At 44.2% G+C, this 15,635-nt stretch overlaps 1 protein-coding gene across 10 annotated transcripts in view; it reads left to right on the top strand.

The window, feature by feature from the left end:
* Nucleotides 1-15,635, top strand: part of REEP1 (receptor accessory protein 1) — a 78,662-nt gene that overhangs the window by 39,717 nt on the left and 23,310 nt on the right. For 7 of the 10 annotated variants that reach the window (XM_009289388.1, XM_009289387.1, XM_009289384.1 and 4 more), the window contains 2 exons: nucleotides 6,571-6,621; nucleotides 13,083-13,251. In XM_009289388.1, the coding sequence (XP_009287663.1) occupies nucleotides 6,571-6,621; nucleotides 13,083-13,251 (220 nt within the window). The remainder of the gene's footprint in view (nucleotides 1-6,570; nucleotides 6,622-13,082; nucleotides 13,252-15,635) is intronic. The other 3 variants (XM_019474666.1, XM_009289386.1, XM_009289385.1) reach the window with 2 other exon arrangements.

Here is a 15,635-nt window from a genome sequence, read left to right as displayed (position 1 = left end):
GTAGATGTGCACAGTGACTATACCCGTGTGATTTGGGGGCAAGACTTGTATGAAAGATAATGCTTTCATGCAGTCAGATACAATGCCTCTTGCAAAAGGATAGTAGAAACATATGAGCAAGGTGGGTACTGGTATTAGGAAAAACGTGAATGGGAGCTGAAGGAAATTATTTTCCTCTGTCAAATGCTTTTCATATGACCTTAGGCACATCATTTTAGTATGTCTTGGCCTTCTGTAAAAATGCACATAATACATCCTTAGGAGGCCAAATACCATAAAGTCTATAAAGCATGTTGAATGCGAAGTATTATAGAAGTGGGGAGCCCCTGGGATATGCCATGAACATGTAGGATCGCAAGGATATGCAAAATTCCGTTCCAAAGAAAAGCCAAAAATTGCTTCCCTTTTCCCAGCCAAGCATTGTGCAGACTGTGGCTGTCAGACCTGGCTCAGTTCTCCTGAACTGTTGCTCTTCAGTGGGGAGGCTCTGCTAACCCAGGGACTGCTGGCTAATCCAAACCTGGACTGAAACCTGGGATAAACGTGGAGCTAAGGCAAAGCTGTGTGTTATATGCCCAACGAAACAACATTTGTGTGACGCCTCCATGACACTTAACACTTTTCCTGCTGCTATGTAAGCCTGAAGAAGTCACACCATGGACATAAATAGGTTCTGGGAATGCCTGTTTTGCAGCACTGCCTTTGCTCTGAGCCTCTTCCTACAAGATGCTGCAGACTCTCTGTACTAGAGCTGTTTTTAGGACAGAGTTGGAAACTGTGTGTGAATCTCGAAGAAACTCCGACTCCTGTTTGAGTAGCTCCTAAGTATGGGAAGCTCAACAGTAGCCCAGATCCACAGTGCCAACCTTGTCATCTCAGAACTGCAACAGTGTCTTCATCAGCTTTTCAACCTGAATGAGCAGTCAGCACCACAGTTTTTCTTCCCACTGTTCTGCTTTTCTGGTGTTTTTCTTAAGAATCTCACTGCCTTGAAATGTGGCTCCAGTGGCAGTGGGAAGCTGGGTAGAAGGGAGAAGAAGGGTACAAGGAAGCCGTTGTTTTGCATGAGTTAATGAAGCTCCCCATTCAGCGCTGGAAGAAAGCAACTCTGTGACTTGTGTAGTATTGTTGTATGGCACACCTACCAGCCTAACGAGAGAGAAAACAGTTAAGATATTGCAACCTGTAAATGGACCAGAAGAGTCTTTCCTGAACACTACTGCGGGGAGGGGAAAATGATCTGTTGATAAGATTGAGAGGTTGTTATTGGATTGATTGATTTTTACAGCAAAGCAAGGACTGTTCATGTCTTTGCTTCAGCCTTGACACTTAAATTACTCTGAATGTGTGAGGAAAAATAGGACTCCTGGCTTCCTTCGCCGCTTCGGCGTGTGGCCTCCAGCAAGTTGCTTGTGCCTCAGGGTCCAGATCCAAGAGACAGGGTGAGCTGGTCTGACAGCTCTCCTCCTCCAAGATGGGGTGATGCTCCTGCTCCCAGTGGATTACTGTACACCAGCTCTTTGGACCTCCTCAGGTTATCTCTACTCTATCAGCTATCCAGAAAGAGAAGGAAGGGGAATACTGTTTTTCAAGCCCACAGATGTGTCTCGTGAGTGCCTGAGCCAGCACAAGGCAAAGGACAGAACTGCATTGTGAGGAGTATGGTTGGAGAAATGGAAAGCAATATCTTCCCTTCCTGGTCGTGGGAAGCAGACAGATTAGCTCTGCTGCTCATGGAACCACACCCTTAATACCTTTACACTCTTCATGGTGTAATAGTCAGGAATGGTTAAAGCAGCTTCTGTCCCTTGCCCTTCTCAGACTAAATTTGTCTTTCGGGCAGGGAGAGCTGAATGGCTGTGATTTACAGCCTGATGTATTGCAGTACAGAAATGCTGAGCTGGGGTTCCTCAGGTATTCAGGATGTGAAGTGTGATGGGTAGGGTGTGGATGTGTCTCCATTTAGCTGTCCCTGCTGCTATGAAGGGAGCCATTTCCAAGAGAGGAGTGATACAAGCAGGTATGGGTGGTAACAGCTTCTGTTGCCCTGGTTTTCAGCTGCTGTTAAATGTGTGTCAACGCCCTTACTTGCTCACTTGAGAAGGAGGTATAACAGAGCTAGATTATCCTGCGTGAGAGAATTTTAAATGACTAATTATCTGGAAAACACTTTGAGCTGACAGATGCCAGACAAGACTGCAATGCTGTCCTTAGGGGGAAGTTTCCAGGGAGGGAGGAAAGAGAATACTATTTCTAAGGCTCATCCTGGCTTTCCCAATGCCAATGTTTAAGGGTGTCCAGCTAGCCTGTGGTAAGTGTTGAGTGTAGATGAGAAACTGAGCCCTGAACAGGTGCATTGTGTTTCAGCCTTTGACAGGTTGTGTTAAAATTGGAACCTATAGGGATGACCATATATTCAGAAGCACTGAGCTCCTGCAGCTCCCATGGAAAACATGGCTTTTACCAGCAAATGAATGTGAGGATCTGTCTTATTTCCTGCTTCACTTGGATTAATGGGCGAGGAAAAGATGCTTTTGTATCAAGAAATGGACTCTCAGACTTTGCAAGTCAGCATTTTCTGGTGGCAAATACACAGTGAGATGCTAGGCTGAAAGTGTACTCTGTACAGACCGGTTTTCAGTAAATGAGCTTAAATTTAAAGGCTCCTGTACTTAGAGACATGTCTCCCACTGTGCATAGCCCTGTCCTCTCCTCTCTCTCTGAGCTGTGGTAGCTTATCTTCTTGTGCTCCCACAGGATCTGTCATGATCTTTTGTCTTTGGTGATAAGATCTTTGGGTGAGGTCCATCTCTTCATTCTTTTTACCCATCATGCAGCACAATGCGGCTGGCTCTCTGATTGCCGTTTGTGTGTGACAGGCTGATACTTAAATATTTACCATGGGCTAAGATGCTGCAAGTGGTGCACAGCCACACCTTCCTTATCTCTGATCCCTGGCCCTTTCCCCTTTCTATCTTAAATAGCCTACAGTTTTAGTTAGCCAAATGCAGGCTTGCCTCCCTTCCCCTTCCTCCTGCTCCCTTCCCCTGCTCTGTTTTGTTTTGAAGCCACAGTTGTGCTAACACTGGCACAAACCTGTGCCAATTCATTTTACAGGCTGAGGAGCTGTCAGTGTCCCAAGTACCCTGAGTCTGCCCAGCTGGCTCGCTTGAGTGTTTTCTCTCTCTCCCGAGAGTCTATTTTTGATGCTCTCTAAGCAGACAGAGCATTGGATATCTGGTCTTATTACCCCTGCTAGGTGCTCAACACAGATCTTTTCCCTGCCCCCAGCAGCTTGCATCGCCACCAAGGAGCATAATCTCATTTGGGGCTCTGTAATCCTGTCCTCATGGCTTGATCATTCTGTCACACGCTGTGACTTCAAGTGGGTCAGTCCTAAGTGGTGGGATTAGATGACTGGGCAGTAAATCCTGCTGCTCTTTGTGTGTTTTCCATTAGTTCCAACTACTTCAGCCATTCCTGCTCCTGAAGGGCCCTGGGCACTGACTGCCACCTTCTTTCCAGCTCACCTTGGGGGAGGAGAGGAGAAGCAGAAAAGGAGCCTGCTTTTGGGTCACAGCAGAAGGGGAGCAGCAGCAAGGCTGTTACAGTCCCAGTAGTGGGGCAGGTTCAAGGCCTTGGCCAGGCAGCAGAGCCATCAGATGGGTGGGCTTTTCATTGGCATCAGTGAAGTTTCTAATGTAAGTGGCTGTGGCTGCAGTGAGGAGAGGTACCGATGGCTTGGATGCAGCACCAGCCTCCTCCAGCACACTCATATGTACTCCCCTTGCTGTCGCCATGCTTCCAGCACTTTCTCATCCTCTGCCTGTCACCCTGAGCCTCCCACCACCTGCTGCCTTGCCCTGTCCCCAGTCCCCAACCCTTGTACTCCCTGCTTCTCTTCCCAAGACCAAGCACTGCCATTGCCTCCTCTGTGTCTACAACCCTCCCATCACCAGTTTTACACTCTCCCCCAGCTCTCTGACCCTCTCCTTCAAGCTCTTGGGTTTCCCATATCCTGTTTGCATGTATCCTTATTCCTCACCCTGAACAAACCAATTACACGAAACAGGACACTGTCTTTCCCCACCCCCAAGACAAATCCTGCTCCCAACCACTTAACCATCCCCAAGCTGCAGCCTCAACTCTGCTCTTCAAAGGAGGGCTGCAGAAAACATCCCACAGCCAACAGATCTTTGCAACCCAGAGGTTTCTGATAACATACCTTCCTCTGCCCTTCTTCTGCCCTCCTGTGTGTAGGGCAGGGACTGTTTGCACAGCAGCTGGTCCTGTGGTCTGTTGTGTGCCCCTTGGTACAGCCTGCCTTTAGGAATGGGAGTGGGGCACAGCGTGCTGCTGGCAGTGGGTGCAGTGCCTTGGCAGATGATAAATGAGGTGGAGGGAGCAGGCACGCATGACTGGTGTCAATGAAAAGCCCGTTTGTGCCTAATAAGTCTGAGAAACAGTCCAGGAGCCTTTCAGGCATGGGGAGATATGGCTTGCGGTGCTGCCAGAGCTAGCAATCACTCTGGTTTATTGGTTAAAAGGGCCAGGCATGCAGACGAAGGTGGGAGGGTTTCATTATGCTCATCTACCTTGTAGACGCTCAGGAGTGCAGTGTCAGCAGTTCCCAAACTGCTTCAGCTCACAACCACCTGTCTGGTTGGGCAACCTCACTTCCATTTCCACCTTTGGGCTCACCACCCTCTGGGGAGTCACAGCTCTGCTAGTTTAGGGTCCCTTAACTCAAGAAATTTATTGGGAAGCTTCCCAGTGCGTTCGCTGATTTTTAAACCAGGGCACTGGAAGGGAAATGCTGGTGATCATTTAGATTTTATCCTCTCTAGTCAAACAGCAGCTTTTCATTCATTTCTGGTATCTGGCTGGTATAGCCAGTGCAACTGCCTGAAAGTCAATATTTAGATCCCTAATTTTCCATGAGAATTGAGACCTATTTACTGTGGGAGTTTGGAGCAAAAACTTGTGCGGGAGAGGGATGCTGCCTTTTGTGGCATGACAGTGAAGAACTGCACTTTTACTTGAATTGGGAAAGAGGGAGGCAAGGAGTGGGGAGCATCCTTCCCTTTAAGAGGCTGGATAAAGCCCCTGTAACGATGAGATCCCACTGCTGGGAGGGAGGTTGTGTCTTTGCTTGCCAAACATATCAGCGAACAGTTCTGTCCAGTCTGCTTAGTACCGTATCTATAATGGCCACACTGTGTGCCCTGGTCCGTGACATGGCCAAGAGTTGCGGATGTCAGGAGTGGTTTAGAATACGCAGTTTGAGAAATCTTTGGGGACTCGTTAGTGTTATCTCAGAAGGGCTGAGCATGCTGCTTTTGAAAGTAGCTTCCTTTAAAGAATCCCCATTTGGGATCGAAAATCAAAGATCTCATGGCTGAGCTATGTTACACCAATAAAGAGGAACAACAAATGGCTTTCTTGAAACTTATGGTAGTGTGCCACTGATCACAGTATATTGTGAGCTGTTCCTGTCATGGTGTGATGTATCTTTCATTCTTAAGTCTTTGAGAATCTGTTTTTCCCAAATCAATAAAAACCCAACGCTATTTGAGCTACAATCTGGGTAGCTGTTTCCAGTTTATCTCTCCTGTTGGCTCTTTCGTTGGTGTCTCCAAGAAGCAGACAATAGCCAGTGAATGCACAGGACAGCAGAATCAAACAATAAATTTATACAGAGAGACCAGGCTGGGAGAGACAATAACAAACAGTTCCCAGGAGAGGAAATGAACTGCACAAACAAAAAGGGTAGATGAAATTAAGTTTCCACCATCAACATTAACGTCAGCTGGTTTCCCTTTGAGTCTTTAGTACTGTCTGACATCTCCAAACCAGGTAGCTGCTCCAGGCTAGGCACGGCACGCAGGCCCTGGCCATGAGGATATTGCTTGCAGGGTATTTGTGTTCATATGGTGGCAGAAGCAATTTCCTCCTTCACTCAGGCCTGTGCTCAGAGCATAAAGCCGATCGTTTTGCTCTTAGCAGGGCCTGCCTGCAGCCAGACATGATAACGCTTCTGCGTGCAAACTCCTGCTCATTGCCATGAGTAATTTCCTTCTACTTCTGAGAAGACCTGTCAGTACCAGGACTAAAATGACTGCCACGTGTCCCTCACCTAATCCTGTGCCTAAATTAGTCCTAAATGCACTCTGTTCTTAATGATCTTAAGTCTGGATTACAGAGGTGGCCAGACACTGGGGGTTTCTCCAGTGGGAAGCACTGATCAAGTGCAAGGAGTGGAGTGGCAGCCCGTTGTGTTTATAATTTGCTTTACTCTTTAAACACACTTGCTAGGTAACACCCTGTCAGCTGGGGTTATGGAGTGGTTTCTCCATCTCTCTGGGAAAGCTGAGGAAGGGACAACCTGCGTTCAAAGGTGTAGTCCACAGGTGGGTGTCCCTGCTTTTTATGTGTATGTGAGTCCCTGCACATGGTACCCAGTGTCATGGTCATGTCTCGCCTCGATTACTTACTATATGCTTCAAATAGACCTTACTCTCAAAGCTTTTATGCGTGTTGCCACAATGGCTTTCTTTTTTCCCTTGCTAGGTCTCTCAGGTACTTCATTTGCACTTGTATTTGGACCAGAAAAAAGGGCAGGTAATCTGCTGAGTGCTTATACTAACCCGTAACTAACGTCTGCTTCCCCATTAGACTAGTTTGAACTGTTTTCAGCTGAGATTGGTCTGAGGCCAGATGCTGTCTGCTCCGCTTCCAGTGGGTAGATAGATCCTGCGTGCTGAGCTTTAAAAGCCTGTCTTTGATCTCATCAGCAAAATGCCTTCCAAGTCCTCTGCTGGCAATCGGAGAGACTCCAGCAGCCAGGCAGGGAGCTTTGTGTGTGGAAAACACATCTAATTCAGGTTGTTGCTACTGCATTGGCCAAGCTGCTGTGTTTGCTGTTGTTTTCTCACTAATGGATAAAGGGAGCCTCTCTCCCACTGCTGTGATTCCATTAGGATGGTTGGGGTTGCAGTGGAGCTAGTGAGGCTGGGACTTGGCTCAGAAGTGAAGACGCTTCTCTGCAAGCATTCTCTGATAGGTGTGGTTGGGGAAGTCCTGCTGATACTATAGCAATAACTGACATCCTAGGAACATGCACTACACCTTGTAGTGAATATCTGGAGGATGGAGGCTATAACATGCATGCAGACATGTCTGCTAGCATGGAAGAGAGCTGCTAACCAACGTTACAGCAAAAAGAGAAGAGAACATTAACAGGTTTAGCATTGTGCTGGAAGTGTGGTGAGCGTGACTTAGTGTTCCCTTGCCTGTCCATTAACTACTGATCAATGATGCAAAAGGCCAGAAGGTGCCATCCTGTATTAACACTGACTGTATTAAAAACTTCTCTTTTATGACTTGACATTTTTCGGTTCCTGATTTGTGTCACTTCACCATGCTGTGTTATAGTTTCCACAGCTGCAAAATGGAGTTTGTAGGTATTAGAGGTGTTTTGAAGCCTAAATAATGTCTACAGAATTCTTTCAGATTGTCAGACGGAAGGTATGATGAAATCTAGAAACTGTTATTTGTTTATATTTAGATCATATTTAATGTGACTTGGTTATATAAATTGCAGATTTTTCAATTATGTGCCTAATTTTATTTACCTAGAGCCTGTGTAAAGTTGCCTACATATGTGGAGTATTTTTAATGAATAATTCCATTGGATATAAACCCAGTTTTTCCAGACTCCTAAATCCATCTCCCTCTAAAAAGTTTTACTTCAAATGTGAATGCAGAGATTATTATAGAGAGGCAAAGTAATGGAAGACAATTCCAGCTATTTCTGATGGAGGACCTTTTAGAGTGCCTGACACAATAATGACTTCAGATTTTGGAAAGGATCAAGCTTTCTGATCCTTCCAAGCAAATATTGGTTGCATCAGTGTTTGTGCTCTGGGCCCACAGAGGTTAATGTTCATTTCTGGAAATGATGATGTCTGCAACATTTAGAGGAAGGTAGCATGCAGGTTTAGGGGGCTTTGAAAGAAAGCTCAGTATTTTGGTACTGCTTTGTCCTGCTCTTTAAAGCAAAAATAAGGAGAGAATGTGCTAGATGTGGGGAAGTAAGGTATGCCTATACTACAGTTGCAATTTTGACTGAAGAAGGTAGAGATGTACCTAAATTGGTTTTAGATTAATTACATAGATGGGAGCTTTAACTTCCCTTAGAATCACAGACGAGCTTCTGCAGCTTAAATGTCCATGGCTTGATGGGCGCTGCCCTAATGCTGTTGGTAGTGTCATGAATCTAAGTAAGGTTGGTACCACGTGATAGCAGTTACCTGGGGGTGATATTACCACGTCATTTTTAGTATTTGTCTTTTGTTTTGTTCAGTAGCACTGAGCCCTGCCCCAGCCTGGCCCTTCTCTGCCCCTGTAAAGAGAGAACTGTCCCATGTATGGACCTAGGGAGGTTGGTGGGTCCTGAGAGAAGAAGAGGTGAAAGAAGCCTAAAGAGGTCTGCTTTCAGCTTGTACCGTACCTTCACCTATGGGGTGAACTTTCCTTGGGACAAGAAGATCAGATGAATTTGGGAGCAGGTACACTATAGTGAGCAGGGAACAGAGAGACACCTGCTCCCACTTTCTGCCACCAAAACCTCACCATCTAGCAAAATCACTGTCTACTGGATCAGAAGTGCCATGCTTACGGGGACAGTCTGTGTCCTAGGAGAAACTGGATGAAGTAGAAGTTGAGTGTAGGCAGGCAGTCTTGGGCCCAGGGAGAGTAAGGCTCAGTCTTCCAGCACCACTTCATGCTTGTGTCCTCTTCCAGGGGATGAAGTCCCCAAAATACAGGTCCCACACTGCCAGCACAGTCGTCCTGACAGGGCAGTTGGTGTTCAATGAGGGGGGAGAGAGAGATGGTGTCATCCGTAGTCCCACAAGCCCTCCCAGTCCTCATTTTCAAAAGTTTGTATAGTACCACCATGTTGTTTTGCTGTTGACACAGTGAAATGTTGTTATCACAGCAACTGTCATGATATTACTGCTGTCACGCTCTCTGGGATAAAACTAGCCCAGATCCGTGTGGACGTGCTGCAAACGTGCCTCTGGCCTGCAGCGTAGACATAGCTTCAGGGCCTGGATCTTCTCTCTCTGCAGACACACGGTGTGCTGAAATTTCTAGGACATCTCCCATGTCTGTAGCAGTTGGAAGAGCATCTATATGATCATGGCCAAGACGGTAAACAAAAATCCCCAAAACAGCTGCTCTTCATCTTCCACGTGATTGTTTTAACCAAATATGGCCCAAGATGTGTGCTGTGCTAAATCTATTCCGTTGTGAAATTAAGCTATTAACTTGTTTTATTTCTTTTGTTAATAAATGATAAGTCTTACTGTGGAATAATAAGCGTTACAGCTGGATAAAGTCTTTATTGCTAAAACATATAACTACAGCAGTGGAAACTCTCACAGTGCTGGCTTTTCAAATGTTTGTGATTTCATATACAGTAGCTGCTTATCTGACAGAGAAATTAAGGTTGGTAACAACATTTTCCATTTTACTCTGAAACCATCCTCATTCTGTTGTAGTCATAATTTTTGTCATGTTTCTATTTGGGGTCAGGTAGAAATGTGGCAACTGGGAAAGAATTGTGAGTGTTATGTTGTACCCTAGGAACAATTAAATCAAGTCTATCCCTACAAAGACTGAAGGTGCAAAAATTTGAAAGAAAATAAATGGAAGGGAAGTCAGCAGGCTTTCACGCGCGTTCATTGTCCTCACTCAGCCTGAGCCTTTGCTATCCCTGCCATTTCTGAGATCTGGACAAACTGTTTCATGGAATGGTAGCAACGGTAATATGTTGCTGTTATCTGTGTGATGAGCAACCTTTATCTTTGCTGTTATAAACTTAGGTTAAATTAAAGCAAAAATCAAGAAAAGACAATTTTTTAATTTTTTTCCTGGAGAAAGTCAAAGTTGTTTAGCACAGTTGCCGTGACTGTGTGTTTAAGGCTGTGGTTGTACATATTATATGCTAATGTAATGGATGCACAGATGACAGGCACATATCAGGCCCTTGTTGTTTCAAAGCTGCCTCTGGGGCCTTTGATCATTATATGCCACTACATCACAAGTTGCAATGCAAGAATATTAACTTATCTTCTTCATTTTCAATGCAAAAGGGTGCGTTAGTGTCATCTTTCCTGCCAGGTTGGTCTGACGCATGAATCTTGTCTCTAATCTGACTCATGTCCACATACATAAGTTGTTTGTTGGGATGAAATGGTATTTGGGTTAGCTGGCTGAGCAGAGCGGCTGGGAGGAGGTTAAAAGCTTGAGCACTGCTGACACTTGAGCTAGTGGTACGGGAGGAATACAGCACTCAGGTTACAGCAGCTCATCAATTGCTAACCCTCCGGTTTTGCTGGTCCAGTCATTCTGCAACAGCAAAATATTATTTAGTGATCTGATTGCTCTCAGCTTGCTCTCGCTAGGAATCTCTCTGTTGTAGTCAAACTGCAGGGTAGGACGTCTTGTGTTAGCTTTAAACCAGTTACTGAGAATAGGGTGGCAGTGCAGGAATTCAGTGCAAGCTACAAAACCCACCCAGAACTGCACTGCACTGAGTTCTGGGCGGATGAGATCACACCCAGCTAACCAGCCATGCAGGGAAATTTCAGTATACCAGCCCAGTGACAGTTGCATTTGTAGACTGCAGAGTAGATGTACCTTAGGCCAGCCTAAGAAGAAAAACTTGAGATGCCTGTTGGAGTGAGAACATGTCCCAGGAGTGGCTCAGCCACTGGCAGGAAAGTAGCCAAAATTCAGGCATCAGCTCTTGTGGCAGGTTGGAGAGTGAGATGGGAGAGGTGAGATTTTAACAAAACATCAGCTCTATGGACTCCACTGCCAAGCATATAAAATAAGCAAAATAAAATGTCTCGGTATACCAGCAAAAAAGCCCCATCCATTTAAAATACATTAAAAAAGTAGAACAGGCTAATGAGAGAGAGCAAAGTAAGTCTGCAGGAAGAGCACGGTGGGTGTGTGGAAACTTCTCTGTAATAGCCTGCAGAAAAATTAGCTGCAAAATGCTGCCAAACACAGTATACATAGAGAGATCTTAAGAAACCACAGATTCAGTAAAATAAAGAGAAAAATCCCAGTGCAGCTTCCTGGCTAGCTCCACCAGGTGACTCTGCCCTACAAAGGACAGTTCAATTTTATTTTTCTTAGACAATGCGTATTTCTATTGACGATGCTTTGGGACAGCATTGAAGAAGTTGTCATCATGTGCTGTTTACTTCTTGCTGATGCAGAAAAGTGCTATAGTCCAGGATGTATAGCCTGCCTGTGGTTAAACTGATATGCTATGGAGTTGAGAAGGAAATTTTAACCCATTTTTCTTGTATGAAAAGCTTCAGGCTGAAAAGTTGGAGATTACTGATCTAGCAGTTTTCTTGAATGTAGAAAGTGCAGGCTGTCACAGCGACTGTAGTTATAAGCACCTGATGCCTTGTCTACTTACAGTCCCTAAAAGTAAGGTGCTAAGGAATGTATATGGGGTAAAGGCACTGATTTTCTGTTACTCTGCATGCGAAATTTCTGAAGTAATGTTGGTAAATCAGTACCTGCAGGTAAATTAATGCATTGCCTTCCCAATGTATCAATGCCAGTGCACTAGGGGACAGGCAGTGTTGCCTAACTGCTTTAGCAAGGAATGTGTCCAGTCTTGCCTTTGATTGTAGATGGTCAGGATGAGTCCCTTCTCCGTGCCAGGCCAGCACCAGAGCATACTCTCCACTGGTCCCTCACCTGCACCCTGGTTTTGTGGGCAGGATACTCAAATTTGCAGCCCAGAAGGGAGCAGTGATGTATTCTGGTCCAGCCCCAACCTAGAGCCCTCTGGCAGTGTTCAGGCTATGCCTCCACTTATGTACTGCTTTGACAAATACAAGTCTAAATGAAGGTGGTGTGTGAATTGCTATGATGTGCCTTATCCAGCCATTTTTTGTTAAACAGGGCAATATTTACTGTTGTTTGCCATCTTTCTAGTTTCACCTCAGTCAAAGCATCCATTGAATTTTTCCTAATTTACACTAGCAGAAATAATTTTAGAATCAGGCTCTATGTATTTATTTCAGTTTTTTTCCAAGACTATATGCTATGAAGTATCTCTCGGGCCTTCCCCCCTCATTTAACAAAATGTTAAAACTTGAATGTACTTTTTATCAGTTATGCTATTTATATTCTGAATGTCACTTAATTTAGCCAACAGGGAAGGATAGATAGGTTCTGTATTAATTGTATTTTCTGGCATTCTTGCTCTATAGCAGTGGTGTAGTATGAGGATTACAGAATTCAGAAAGAGGTATACTTCTAATCAGCTTCTTGGTGGGATGTAGTTTTAATGAAAGGTGTCTTGTAACCAACCCATCCTTTACAAAGAAACAGCTATGTTCCTTTCACCAAGGAATATGTTTGTTGCTTGATTGAGAGCTAGTCTAAAAAGAAACAAAATTATTGTGTGAGTTTATTTTGTCTTCAAGCTGCATGAAAAAGCACTGGAATATTTCTTTGCATTTAAGAATAACTTTTTATTACATTAAAATTTCAAATTTTCTGTGCTCTGGAAATTCTCTATGTGACAGAACTGCTGGGTGAATATCATCATAGATGGTTAACTTTAAAAGGGAGTTATTTTGATGCAGACGATTTAATTGTGTTTCTGAAGCCAAGCACATATTTGACTCGGATCCTAATGAGGAAAAGTGCCTACTAGAAAGATACAACAATATCCTGCTCTTTCAGATGTGTCTAAGACTGCTCTGAGCTCATGTGACTACATTGAAGAATGAGAGATGCTCGCCATCAAAAGTTTGAACGATCAGACTTTGTGCGTAGAACCACTCCAAAAGGAAGAGCAAAGAGAGGGAAATGATGTTTTTAACAACTAATTTTTGTCCTCTCTAGGTTACTGGACCAGGCAATTTTTTCTCTTCCTATTGTACTGACGGATTTCAATGAGCTAGGGGGGAGAAAGGCTCAAAATGCACTGTGGAATCTAACTTTTGTGTGTGTTATTTGCTTGTTTGTTTAACTAGGGACAGGGGGCTCTGTCTGAGAGACTAAGGAGCTTTAGCATGCAGGACCTCTCGACGATTCGTGGAGACAGCAGCAGCACTGTTCCTCCTTCGGTCACTGTACGAACAAGTAGCAAACAGAGCCAGCCAAAAACATCCAGAAGTGCATCAGAAGGCACCGGCAGCTCAGGTAAGTGCCAGTGTTACTTTCAGTGTTGTGTTGTCTGGGATATCACGCAGCTGAATGAAGTCATGCAGTTGGCAGGAATATATAGAAACAGACATTGCAGGCGGCACATACCAGAATTCATAGGACACAGACACGCTGTTGAGTCTCTTAGCACTTAAGAGAGAAAACAGTATCATCATTTGATGGTTACTATTCCTGGCTGGTAGGAAGGGCTGGACTTCAGCATGCAAGGGAGCCAGCATCAGTCCTTGCAACTTAAGCTGAAAAGTTAGGCTCTGGCTGGGTTTTCAGTGAGAGGGGCTAATGGAAGTGCAAAAAGGGGAGATAAGAATGCACAGTAGGGGGAAGGGTCATTATTGTCATCAAAGCCCCCATATGGTGATACAGCATTTCTCTCTTATGTCATCTAAACATAAATGTGGGTTCAAATGGATATCTGGTTTGAATTAGGCCCACTTGTGCTTCTTCTAAACTGTACAGTAGCTGTTACAACACTTGACAGTTGTGGTTCCAGAACTTTATCACTGATGAAGCCTACTGAGAAATAAAACCCATATAAAGCACTCCTAGAAGCAGAGACCAAGGTCTGACAGCTGTTTATGATATGAAGGATGTCTGCATAAGCACTGTTACGGAAAACAAGTCTCTCTGAAGAGCAATGGTTTGTTTTCAAATTCTGAAAGAACAAAGGGAAGAAACATCGTGGTGGGTATAAGATCCATTTCTGAGCATTTAGTTACAAAAATTTATTTCAAGCTTGGTTAAAGAAATCTTTGTGAGCCCAGATCCAAAACATTTAATTGGAGATAGCTTTGCAGATTAGATCTCAAAAATTGAGACATGGAGGGTTATCCCAAGCAGGGGGTTCCAGATGGCATCTGGGATTCCCGAACACCACCAAAGATCATGCAACTCAACTGCTGCGATGAGAAGCCACAGAAAGTTGCAGGTGTGTTGCACTTGGTAGCTTGTGAAACATATGCTGGCAAGTTTGAAATTTAGCCATTTCAGCTTGTGCGTGTTGAGGTCTGGGCAAACATTCACTGTGTTTCAAGCCTGTGTAGATTGCTTCCCCTTCTAGTTTGCTTTAGTTTTGGAATGTATTAGAAATGTCTTGTCTCATCTTTCCTAAAGAGTATCTTTCAAGCCCTTTACAAGTTCCGAGAATTATGGCTCACAGAGTTCTCTGTTTATCTTTTTTTAACATCATCTGTTGAATAAATTCTCTTTACAGGTAAACTGAAATAGCTAATGTTGATGCACAGTGGTTTTATTCTGATGTTTATGTAAGGTCTTGTATACACTTCTCTTGAAGTAATCAATGAAAGTAAAGTGTTCACACACAGAATATAAAATTCTTACTCAAAAAGAAAAATATTCACATATCATTTAGACCAAAATAACAAATGGCACAAATAAAGCATAATTAAGTTATCCTAATTCCATGTTGTGTAGAGCAGCCTTTGTAGTTTTGTTCTTAAGGCAGCGAACTCAGTTTACCTGGCCACAAGCCCCTGTCTTAACACACAAAAGTTTTTGATTTTGATCTGGTTTCATATCAATACTGTACAAGAATCTCTCAAAATGAATGTCTGGAAAATTGAATTGTTCATAAAACTTTTCAAACTGAGCCTAGTGTTTATCATAAATAAAACTAGGAACCAAGCAATTTGAGATTTTGTTTTTAATTCTTCCTTTAATGAAAACAACACAAATTTGCAAAATCTTCCAAGACCTTTATCTGTCCTATCTCACTTAGTGATTTCATTGAGGTCCCTAATCTAGGAGCCTGCTTGCAGGCCCCTTCTCCACCCGAAGACAATACAGAGAGGCACCTCCAGAGGGTGATTTCACTCACAGGTGGTGCCATCACGCTGTGTGAAAGACAGTTTTGCTCTCACTTTTAATCAGATTAAGTGAAAGAAGTGGTCCTGGTCTTTCCAGTCCGTGTGCTGTTTTGTGTGGGCACAATTATATATAGAATCATAGAATCATAGAATAGTTTGGGTTGGAAGGGACCTCTAAAGGTCATCTAGTCCAACCTCCCTGCCATGGGCAGGGACATCTTCAACTAGATCAGGTTGCTCAGAGCCCCATCCAACCTGACCTGGAATGTTTTCAGGCATGGGGCATCCACCACCTCTCTGGGCAACCTGTGCTAGTGTTTCACCACCCTCAGCATAAATAATTTCTTCTTTATGTCCAGTCTATATCTCCCCCCCCCTTTAGTTTAAAGCCATTCCCCCTTGTCCTGTCACAACAGGCCCTGCTAAAAAGTTTGCCGCCAACTTTTTTATGAGCCCCCTTGAAGTACTGATAGGCTGCAATAAGGTCTCCCCAAAGCCTTCTCTTCTCCAGGCTGAACAACCCCAACTCTCCCAGCC

This window comes from Aptenodytes forsteri, unplaced genomic scaffold (assembly GCF_000699145.1).
Source record: "Aptenodytes forsteri isolate BGI_AS27 unplaced genomic scaffold, ASM69914v1 Scaffold141, whole genome shotgun sequence".
NCBI lineage: Eukaryota > Metazoa > Chordata > Aves > Sphenisciformes > Spheniscidae > Aptenodytes > Aptenodytes forsteri.
This window is presented reverse-complemented; position numbering and strand designations above follow the sequence as displayed.